The sequence below is a fragment of the Varroa destructor genome, unplaced genomic scaffold (assembly GCF_002443255.2).
Source record: "Varroa destructor unplaced genomic scaffold, Vdes_3.0 BEIS01000007.1, whole genome shotgun sequence".
NCBI classification, from domain to species: Eukaryota; Metazoa; Arthropoda; class Arachnida; order Mesostigmata; family Varroidae; genus Varroa; species Varroa destructor.
In genome coordinates this window covers 36,222,707-36,234,970 of record NW_019211460.1, presented here as the reverse complement: position 1 = coordinate 36,234,970, position 12,264 = coordinate 36,222,707, and the positions used below count along the sequence as shown (strand labels likewise).

The following is a 12,264-nucleotide window of genomic DNA, read 5'->3' as shown; positions in this document are numbered from 1 at the left end:
GGTTACCTTTCAGCTAATCAAGAAAGATTTCTTCGTTTTCATGATACCGATTTGTTTCAACTTTTCACCGTCGAAAATAAAAATGTTTTAATTCTATTCTTGTCTAATACTCGCTTTGATGTTCGTAGTTTACCTAGGCGTCGAGTAATTGGCCATCTACACTGCCTATGTTATTAATAATGATTGTTTTCCTGCTTTAATTTCCCTACTTTACTAAAATAATGTGTATGATGTCATAAAAACTCTACAGAACATTTTCCATCGTATCTAACACAAAGATCATCCGCACTAGAAGCCCCTTTTTCCTAAAGTTTTATTTGGCTGGGTTCATACAACGGCCAGTTGAGGCAATTCAGCCCTCATATGAACTAATCACTATGAATAAATTTCTTAGGATATTTCAAATATGGTGATAAATTTATTTCCCTGTATTTACATATCCTTCAGTGGCTACGCAAGTTATATTTCAAGTAGTTATATAAATAAATCATTCAAGTTATGGCAACTCTTAAGCCGCATACAAGGCATAATCCACACGCAACCTGCGGCCAGTAGTTCTGAAAGCAAAAAATGAATTATTCTCAAGATGACCTATCCCATCATTGCGGTTACTGGTTATATCAAAGACTAACGAGAACCTTCCGTACATGCGCTTAATGAAATAGGATTTTCTACAGTTTTCATAATCAAGGAATATACAAAAGATATATATGTATACAAATATTATACACATTGTCGTGTGTTGTACTATAGTATCTTACCAAAATATTTAGTAATTTTACGTACATTATGATACAGAAATCATTAACATAAATCATCTCGCCTACACATGTAATGTACCAACTGTACATTATAACTATATATATATATATATACAGCTATCATCTACGAAAGTAAGGGTGTCGTCGGTGTCTTTTTGGCATGTTTTGAGCGTCCCGAAGTTTCCTGACGGCTTCCCGAATATGACGTGGTTCAATGGGACCAGGGTTCTCTCCTTCTTCAGTTTGTTCCATACAATCAAGTGCCTTCAACAATAACAACGAAACGAAATTTATGTTCTGATTAGGATGAAAATCCAGTGTTCAAAATAAAGTTTTTTTTATGTAGCCTACTGTGAGAATAACTGTAGATTTTGCAACCATATGTGGAATATGTTAATTTAAACAGATGTTTTCGTCAACGAACATTGGCATTATTTCTAAATGACCATGACTTTATAGTTGTTACTAATTCAAAAAAATTTCCACTTCTGACTACAGAGGAAGATAGCTAACGCGTTTCCTACTGTTGACATAGGATTTTGACATTGTCCAGAATTCGAAAAATTTTCCATTTTGTTTTTATAAAAAGATGATGCCCAGGTAAACAATAAACGCGGACGTACAAGTACAAAGTAATACATACTACCGGTTTATGCCTTTTCTGAAGGAGAATAAACGGCAGCAATAACAGAAACTAAATCAGTAGTGGTAGAAATGAAAAGACAATGCGTAAAATTAAAAAATTTGCAACATTAGGTATTATGGAATGGTTCACCACCACCCCCCCCCTCTCTCTCTCTCTCTCCATGGGATAAATCCCTTAATAATAGTACAAATAATTTTGCCTGAAGGGTAATAGAATTGCTTGGATAAAATTCTGAATATCTGTATGCCAGTAATAGTGATAAGACTTCTTTTTAACCGAGATGTATTATGAATTCTACACATGTTCTTTACAGTCTCATATGTATCATTCGCACAATGATTTCGTGTCATTATGACTCCAAATTCTGATTGGTTATAAGAAGGAAAGTAAAAAGGCAAATTTCTACTAGTAGCTTACAGATTCTGTAACTTGAAAAAACAAGCTGAAACTGGCGTTCCGAATTTTTTCTGCTTGAAATACTTAAAGGCTTTCTTTGTCTTATTTTACATATGCACGTCAGCATCTTAAAACTTACAACAGATGTGCATTAGCTTTATGATGATGTACGATCGGCGCGGTTGCATCCAACCATTGATTTGACCGCTTGCAGTAAAAGGATTTACTTTTCACAACAAGTCACAATTCGGTGATTTCAGGAGAACTACAGCTATACGCAACCTAGCAATAATTTAGGAGCTGAATATTAAAGCAAGCAAATATTAGCAGCATGTTGGCGATAGGACTGTCGATGAGATCTCAATGGGATAACGACTTGCGTGGAGCAAAGCCACTGCAACGAGATAAAAATTCCTAATAGACTCATTGGGTCGGAAAAATAGAATTACTGTTACGGGATGATCCGATTGATGTTGCAGGATTTCATTTATGTCAGAACCAAAGCATGTGGGTCTGTAATTGATTTACGGGGTATGTCAGGCTATATGTAACGCAAATAAACTTCGTTTATATGGGATAGCTGTTCGTTTACTTGTTATTTAGCTACAACAGTTCACAGCTACAACAGACACTAACAAATTAAGTAGTAAAGTCAACGGCAAAAAAAGCGGGGAAAAGCCCGCAGGTCCCTCTAGTACTCTACTAAAGGTGATTGCCTTTTCTATCGTATCCAAATCGCCCCTGTGAAATGGTCGCTTTGAGCTGAGTTTTTGCGGGTCGGTAGATTTTCATTTTGCGAGTAAGCTATACGTGAGATGGAATCTATTAAACAATATTTTCCTTGTAGTTCTCTTTTTTCATTAAGTTTTATTCTAATTTGGGAAGTTGATTGTTCTTTCGAAATTTGCCCGCAAACCGTTCTGCCAAACAGTTCATATTGATAAATTGCTTGCTTTTTCAAGCTCAAGAAAATGGGTAGGAAGAAATTTGTGATGTTTTATATTTTTGCGATTCAGCCTGCCGAAATAGTTGAGAATTAATAAGATATAAGTCACCTCCGATTTTTACTGTCTAACTATATACAGCTGACCGTGCAAAATGTATAGCCGTATGTTGGCAAACAATTAGAGATAATAACTTTTAGAGCTAAGACTAGTGAACAGAGGTGAACAAATTCTATTGCACGACAACGTTTGGCTTAACATCACAAAAATCATAGTGAAAGAAATACAGGCGTCACAGTAGAAAGCCGTCTATCCAACTAGATAATGCACCTACAAATTACCACGTTCTTTCAGAATCTCGAAAAATTCTTAATAGAAATATTAGTCTACTCTCAACCTGAGGTTGAAATTGCTCTCCAGGTTTCATAGACTCTCATATTTCACACTTCTGCAGTAGGAGGCCATTCAAATAACAAAGTCTTGAATAAAAAAGGTGCATACTTCGATTAAAAATCGGCCTGCGCTGACTGAAAAGCGCCACAGTGAACTGCTTGACAGGAAATGTGCAGGGAGTTATGCTGCCACCAAAATTATCATTTCTCGGTTACTCAAGGGCTGGGCAATGTATTCAGAATTTAGCGATATTGTAGACGGACTGGTGTAACAAGTGTTCATCGCACACATTATTTTCCAAGCCGCGACATCAGACGACAGGCAGAAAACGCGCCACATAGTATTTGTAAACAAAAATAACTTCACGGGGATAAATAATTGTACACGATTAAGTTCAACTACGTATACATCTATTTCTATCAGACGCTGATAAAGAAAAACACAAGGTGATCCCTAAGCTTACTGCCCTCACTAGCTATGGAAAAGCAATGAGGTGGGCCAATATTTTGAATTTCACGCCCGGCACCGCCGTTAAACATCATAAAGTACTAAACAAATTGTTTAGGACCAATTTTGAATCTAACCACTTCACGTTAAGTGCAAGTTAACATTGCATTATCAAAGGCATTGGGTAAGTGGATTACATATTAGCACGATTGGTAATTTATCATTAAGAGCATCGAACATGTCACATTATTCCTAAGTATAATTTCCGCCTCTCTTCAGAGCATATGAGTGGTGAAAAACGTGTAGAAGACACGAGAGTATCGACAGAATTTATCGGACCATCAATTCTTAATCTTCACTGAACAGCAAACGCTAAACGATGCAATAAATGTGGCAGACTGAATTATGCCGGTGCAATGTTCGAATTCCGAGCTAAAAGCGATGTCACAGTAACGTTTCTGAAGGTCGATAGGACTAAACATGTACATTTATTCTGACATTTTTGACTGATGATGACATCTGACATCTATTCTGATAGTGGATGCCTCGCTTCTAAATAACAGTATAGCTAACTGTAATAAAGGCAAATTTACGTTGCATGATGTTCCCAGTTTAGACTATGAGATCAGCGGATTACTGAGGCCGTACATCCCTTACACAATATTTTCATTAATCCATAGCATTTTTCGATCTACGTTAATGCTAAAAGAATTGACGTCTTTATTAAAAATACTCTTATATTAATCGTCTTACCTTCTCGACAATTTCACCCACGAAAACTTTCGCAATTCCCGATATTGCAATGACGACATTCTGAGACACCGAGCAACCTGATATAGACTGAACAAGCCGCTTGATAGCAGCCTTCGGAAATGCTGCCCTAAAAAAACCGAAATAGAAAATCGTTGATTGCACTCTTAAAAGAATTGTTTTAGTCGGTTCCGAGGCAATGGAAAGGTTATACATACTTTCTTAGGTTTTAAGTCATGTCATCGAAAAAAAAACAAGGCATTAAGGGTACCGTTAATTATGTTAAACGAAATGCAAGCATTTTGAAACACCATTATTTATATTCACAGCATTGAAACTATAAGTAATGTCTTAAAATTCGTGGTCAATAAGCCAAGGGGTGACTAAGTTGGGACAAAAAGTGTGTCTAAGGAAATTATGAGCCATCGAGGCATCTCTCTTGCGAAACGCCCCAATTGGTTCGTTAAAGATGTCGTGACACACAGCACTCAGAAGAATATGTGGCCCAATAAGGATTACTATTTTGATTGCCAAAGTGAAAATAGGAATGTGCAAAGGAGTGTTTTTCTGTTTGCCTTCATCAAATATGAATTTTAACAAAGTTAAGATCCAAAAGGTACCTCACTGAGTCACATTAAATGTATAAATCTATAAATTTATATATTTTATATATCCCAGCTTCTAAATCTAATAATATTAAGAACTATCATCATCGTTCACGTTTACGACATCTGAATACATTCTAGTGATTAAGGTTTAAGAGACGATTAAACTTGTAAAAAAGGTAGAGCTGCAATTTCACCTTTTCTCTTGAGTTTCTTGAGAAAGATATCTGAATATAAAAATAATTTCTATATGAAATTAGAGTGACTATATTAGCTTATATTTTGACATTTTTTCGACGATGCCACGACGGAAGCCCATCAAATTTTAAAACAAGATGCGAGATGCGTTAGTGCAGCAGTATCTGCCAAGACAAGCTTCGCTTCCAGTACCACAATCTGATACATCTATGCGTTCTTTGTCATCCTTCTGGTCCGCCGGATAAGTTTAAAAACAACGAACGTAACTAACCGACTGCAGATTACCAGCTGCCCGCTGCAAGGCTACGCTTTAGAGATCGTACGCGGAAAAAAGAATTACAAAATAGAGAGTTAGACGTACGACGCACACTCAACATCCTCAAAGTATACCAACGATAACTGGTGGGTTACTGTTGTATACAGCTAACCTTTTTAATATCGACGCTGCTTAGAACTTTTCTTGCCCTACAGTGCCAACCAAAAATTTTGAGACAATCTGCACAGAAAATATTCGAAAAGAATTCGCTAGCTCCCGTTTACCAATAACTGCCTGAATCAAGCAAAAAAGCGGTCAAGTCTACTTGACTAACAAACAAATTTAGCGGTAACAAAGTGGTTAGTTATCAAGTTCGCAGCAGAAAATGCAAAAGTGTTTCATCCATAACTCTATATATACCTTAAGCTTTCAGTATTGATCTTAGTTTTGTAGAGGCTGCATCATGCATTAAAAAAAGTCAGATAATCATACATTATTATATATATAACTTTTTTTTAGTCAAGTCATGCCAAGTTCAAAATATGCTAGCACATGGCAGCGTATGCCCTTTCTAGAGCTGCGAGGGTAAAACACCTTCAGTGAGAGCTTACTGGAAACACTTTTCAAAAGATAAACAAAGAACGTTAATCTTAAAAAGAAGAAAAGTCTAATATGGAATTTTCGGGTAAACATTTTTTTAATCATTATAGAAATAGTCTCATTTAACAAAACTAAACCGAGTTACAAAATAATATAAATAATTAAGTCAAAGGAATATGTTTATGCCATCGTTATTCGCCAACAGGTTTGTGGTTCTCATATCAGACTAAATCAAAGTTGACGTAGTATTATAGTTCGTTTTTTTTGCCGAAATAAGCGGAATTAAGAATTACATAATCCCCAAATTGCACCAAAAATAAGAAAAATATTCCAAGAATCTCAATAAGTTAAAAAGTAAAGGCGAAATGCATGTAGTTATTAACAATTCAACAATAAAACAAAGAAAACTTTTTACTTGCCTTCTGTACATCTCGTATCGATTAAGTTGGTCTTCGGAGAAGGATGAGACAAGAACACGCATCTTTTCCCGCTCCTCCTGTTCAAGTTGTTCCCGGCTTTTGGGGGGCGGTGGTGGCATCGACGTGCTGGGTTGAACGGTTTCCTCCTCTAACTGATTAAACAACGAACACGCAATGAATTAAATCGCTACACTGTTGAAATAAATGTAATACAGAAATGTAGCAGTAGGTGATACCCACTCTGCTTCAACAGTGAATTCCACGTGAATTGCACTGTAAATAGTTTTCTACGTCACGTAAACCTATATAGTTAAATGTATCTTTCAATATACTGTGCCTGTGGTGTAATTTAACTACCTTATTTATATAATTTATTTATTATAATAATTTATCTTTTATTAGCGATTTGTTATTATAATAATAATGGCTAACACTACGCTGTCACGAGCGAATACAGCGGACCTTGAAATTAACTTTTGAACTAAATAGGCTAAAATGATTATTTTTAAAATGTGTTGGGGGTATTCTATTTTTTACATACTTATGTCAACCAGTATTCTAACAATTTCTAAGCAATCATATACCCACTATTTGTGTTTCCGTGTGCAACTTTGCGTAGCGCAAAATCGATTGTGGGTTGTATTTGTCCACCAATTTCTTTTTCTAGGGCATAAAAAAAAGCCTCGTAATCATACTGACTTAAATCGGAAAAACAAGCAGATTAAGACCAACATTAGATATTCCTTTGCTCAATCCAATAAGTAATTGAGGCATAGAGCGTTTTTTTTTCAAGTCGTGATATCTGGTAGTTTTTTCGCTAGTTTTCGAGACTTCAATCTCCGTTCTTGAAACGCTGACACAATTCACGAACTGCGCTTTTGTTTATCGTCTCCTTGCCTCATGCCTTCACCAATTTGCAATAAATTTTTGCAGCGTTGTGGCCTTCCTGAAAATTGACGACTAAGCGTTTATCCTCGGGACTTTACAAAATAAATTTCTCCTTAAGTGAGCTCGACCGGTTTCACTTACAGGTTTTAAAAAGACTAGCGTATCTATCAGCCATGTTTCTACTTCTGGGATGCATAATTCAAAATTTTTCACTTTCCAAGTCTGCCGCATTCGCTTGGAGCAGCGTAGTAATCTCAGTATAATATTGTAATTATTACTGTATTAGTGATCGTCTATGTTGATACCAGCATTCTGTGAGTCATTGCTATAACTGGCATTTCATAGACTGGATTGCAAACACCTTGGACTGAATGTACTGAAAACACCTAACTTAATTTGGCCACAGAGAAAACTGAATTGGTAAATAACATACCTCATCAGTCGTGTTCAAATTAGCAGCTGGCGAGTCGGGAGTGATGATGTCGGTAGTGGCAGTAGTAGAACGGCCAGTAGCATTCTCATCGCCGTTATTGCCAATTATATTTTCTTTTGCCGCCTCTCTTTCCTTACATCTCTCCTGTGCTTCTTTCTGTTCCATAACCTTGTTTTCGCCATTGGTTTGCTTTTCCTCTTTATCTTCTTCTACTGCTGTATTTTTAATATCCGCCGCTGCATTCATATCGTCGTCCAGTTCACCTACTTCGTCTTCACCTGCTACATCGCGAAATCGTTCCTCTTCGATTCCATTTCGTTCATGATCAGTCATCGAGTTATCTATTTCATCGATTCTATTATTACTGTTACTCGGTACCGAATCTTCTTCCAGATCTTTTTCGGTGATCTCTCCGGGCACTGTTTTAATCGTAGCCTCATTTCGGGATGTTTCCAGGTTCTCTCTGCGGTCATCCTCCTCCTCACCAGCTGAATCTCTATCCGATGAATCCGTCAAAACTCCGGCATCGCTGGAATCCATTTTTGACTGATTTTTCGTCAGCTAAAAGGTCAACGTTACTTACCTTTAATGGTTTGAAGGTCCACTGCTTAATTTATTACAACAAATAAAGACAAATATACATACACATAAAGCAGAATTTGCAATATATTGTTTATTATTGTAAGGTCAGCTACTTGTGAATATTCTATTAATGATATTCAGTTATAGCTTAAAGATAAAGCACTATAGGATTAATGAACATCATTTGGTACAATATATGCACTTGTTGGGCACAACACCTTTTTTTAACGGACATCTACTGCAATTTTTTGATACTTAAAAATATTTTTAGCGTTTTTACGTGCGCTTACTGCGGTTTCAACTTTTGTGTCTGCTCTTGGCCGACAATGCGCTTTAGTAATCAGCAGCCCTTAGCGGCTGTAATCGTTTCCTTCCATGCAATAATACACAGGTTTTTTGCTCCCGGCCGGTAACAACCCTCTAAGAAGTTGCCACAAAGATATCTGACAATAGGTGCAATTATTTTTATAAGAGCTTTTCACATATGAGATTGACTCGATGATATTACTGCCCGAAATAATCCATGAAAATATATGTTTACTTCCTTGAAAGTTTTATTTATCCCAAAGAAACGGCAGCTAAATAGGATTCATAAACAATGTTCAGCCAGCGGTGTCCGAAGCACAAATGTATGTATTTTTTCTACGTGCGTACTAATAAGTTATGTATATAAAGACAATTCGGAATAGATTAATTATACAACCTGAAGTCTTAACCTGTACAGAGCATGTCACAAGGTATACATGTATCGTTATCTTAATACGTGTTAATGAATTAAAACGTACGAGAAAAGTTATTCTTAACTTTCCTTGCCCAATCGACAAGTATCATGAATTAGTTTAAAAAGAAGTTGGTGATAATAGATTCTGACAGCAATATTTGTGACCTGATATAGAAAAACTGTAAGCATTCATGCGCCTATACCAAACAAAAAGATGCTGCTAGAATCAGGGCTGAACAGATTATTGTTTTATATGAAGGTTACGTACAAAATACATGATTTTCAGAGTGGTTATATAAGAATCTTGTAATTCGTATTGTGCATTTTAAATCTGAAATAATTTGTTTGTTTTTTCTACATACGAATAATAATACGTATTGCTTCAATGTTCTGTGCAAATTACTACCCCAATATCTTTATGGTATTCTGAAAAGGTGAAACTACCAAAAGTAGCAATTAATAGTATGCATCTACTCGCTGGTCATTTAAAAATACTACAACATATTTGCTGCTAAAAGATTAAACCCCTCAAGAATAACCTACTATGTCGTTTTATTAACATTATTTTGTTTAGCAGCAGGTATACCTTGATTTGAGGATCGATATTTAAGTTCAAATATTCTTCTTTAGGAACCGCAAAAAAATTGAGCAGTGATTTCGTTGAGATGGAGATGGACCTGTGAATGGTTAAGATTTTGGCAGAATGGTAATTAATGGTCAACTTCAATCTCCTGCAATCGTTCTGCAAGGACAAGCTCCCAGCCTACGGTTATGGAGCTATTCAAATGATGAAGCTCTCTTCATCCGCCGTAATTTTTTCTGTTGGTTTTAAATGGGCTCTTTTTATTAATGTTTTTGATAAACACTGCCCAGCTAGTAATTGTAACTATCCGTTATTCAAATCACTGGAGATGATACAGTCAGACACAACAGAGCTTTGGTTGTTACATGCGTTATATTATGGTTTGCGGTATTATTTCCTAGTCTCAATTTCAAGTAGTTTTAACAATAATCTGAACGTGTGTAACAACTATCCTACGAGTTGAAAGATCGACGTCTACCCTTTATTGAACAGACCTTAAATTTAATGGATAAGCTCAACTTGAAAATAATAGCCTGTCTATTGGTAGTCATACAATTATGCGATTCTTTACAATTATTATTTTTTTCTTTATTTACGCAAGCTATTAAGCATATGTGGTTGGCAAAACTTCAAGCTGCGACGACTGTCCACTTTCATCTAGAGGCTTGGCCGACAAAGAAACCGCGTGCAAATGTAACAATATACCTCGGATTACAAGATTTTTCTTTATTTCACCCGCTATTGATATTTATAAAAGCGATTTCGGCTTTCGAGAAGTTCGGGATACATGAAATCGAATTCATACATCCCGAACTTTTCGGGATTCACATAAAGCATTCGTCAATAAAGGAGAATCAGTATTTTCAATCTAGCACATTGATCAAAAATACCAGGAGCACATCGAAAACTTAAACATTGTCACAGGTAAAAGAATTAATTAAATACTTTTATCTAGAAACAATGTAATAAAACCTCGACTCCAATCCAAGAACACATACAACATGGTATAGATTCGGCAAAAACATTAAATGATTTTAATAGTTCGCGAAATTCATTGTCTTACCATAAAATCTTCGTTAGAACTTTCCTAGATATCGTGCAATCATACACAAAAAATTTTATATTTCGTTTCAAATGCAACACCCCAACATCGACAATTTGACGTTCTGTTTACAGCGTAAGGTTCATAGAAGAATGAATGTATTCTCGCAAGTGAGCGGGCAATGATGCCTCCCAGCACAATCCGAAAGGCGCATAAATTTGAAATCGTTGCAATGACTAGCTTTCGGAATTACCTTTGTTCAAAAAATCGTATAAATCTAAAAATAATATTTTAATATCTTTGAATCAATCCAGAATTCAGGCGAGGACCATTGAGATTTCACATCAATTAGTAGTTCCTTTGAGATTCTACAGCTCTCTATAGTGGACTTTATTAGACGTGCTTTATAACAAAGAGGTTAGGATTCCATACAATCCTCTACTAAATATTCTAAAGGCTCATAATAAGTGAAAGTACGCATGCGTACCATTAATGTATAAAACAACGTTTTATTCTTAAACGGATTTTTTTTATTGTAACCAAATCGAACTAGAGCTTTTGAGCCTTTAATAGGACAATTTTTTAAATAGTGATGGTGAAGGTTCTTATATATTCCTAGAAGACAAGGAAGTGAAAGCGCGTGGAGTAACATTTTAAGGCGAACTAACTCTGTAGACTTGCACGAGTGTTTTGTAATGAACACATTTTACGCAAAACGGTACCGAGATTCTGGCTGTCAGAAATAAGCTTCAAACACTTATCTGGAATTACACAACGATTGTCAAAAAAACTCGGCGTCAGTATAAAAGCGTTGGCAAAACATGCATCCAGTATTAAGAAGTTCGAATTGTTTAACTACCTTCCATACTCGCTCGGTTTATCTTCTAAGAAATCTTGCTTATCTTTGGGTCTCGAAAGACATTTGCAAGCAAAGATATGGATTAGAGTGAAGCCTTCTGCTTCACTACAGCAATTTTGGGTTTTCTTAAGAAATAAGCCCTTACGGAAAACAGGTTTGAAACATACGTGACAGATAGAAGTGGATAAATGAAACAAACACAAAAACTAAAATGGATCCTGAAAATTGTTTTTATTTTTATCTTGCTACGTAGTGACTCAGTACATGCATTGCCTAAGTTATCGAAGGTCCTTGAGGACAACAAACCTAGGATTTAGATGGATCTTTCGAGAAAAGTTAGAAATAGTAATCAACAGTAAGGTTCTATAATAGTTATATATGGAGCACCCATCGCACCTTTTGTAAGGCAAGAGTACTCTATTGAACCAGCAAGTCTGTCTATCGAATAATTTTCAACAATTGTTGTTAAAACCTGCTGAATACTTTAAATGGTCGAGTTCTGCAGATGCATGTTTTTGAATTTCCATATAATGTGACACGAAAAATGAGTAAATCGCCTCAGACAAGTAGCAGCGTTATTAAAAAAAGATTGTAATTTTAAAGAATGTGCCCTTACGAAGTCATCTTCGACCTACTGGACTCTTTTAGAAGTTGTCAGAAAACCTATAATACAAAAGAAGATCACAGATAACTAGATAGATTGAATGACTTGTGTTATACGGTAATAGAAGCTATAAGCTA

General features: G+C 35.8%; 1 protein-coding gene across 8 annotated transcripts; it reads right to left on the bottom strand.

Annotated features, from left to right (window-relative positions):
- Positions 1–398: 398 nt before the first annotated feature.
- On the bottom strand, positions 399–10,826 carry LOC111254443 (uncharacterized). 8 transcript variants are annotated; one of them, XM_022815305.2, is made up of 6 exons: positions 10,686–10,826; positions 9,626–9,716; positions 7,737–8,343; positions 6,416–6,567; positions 4,341–4,467; positions 399–1,025 (listed from the first exon to the last, which is right to left on the bottom strand). In XM_022815305.2, the coding sequence occupies exons 3-6, from the start codon at positions 8,274–8,276 to the stop codon at positions 882–884; spliced, it is 963 nt and encodes a 320-aa protein (XP_022671040.1). In that variant the 5' UTR covers positions 8,277–8,343; positions 9,626–9,716; positions 10,686–10,826; the 3' UTR covers positions 399–881. The 8 variants fall into 8 exon arrangements, with proteins under 8 accessions (XP_022671040.1, XP_022671041.1, XP_022671043.1 ...); XM_022815306.2 differs by having other exon boundaries at positions 7,737–8,340; XM_022815308.2 differs by having other exon boundaries at positions 7,737–8,297.
- Between the last annotated feature and the right edge of the window lie 1,438 nt (positions 10,827–12,264).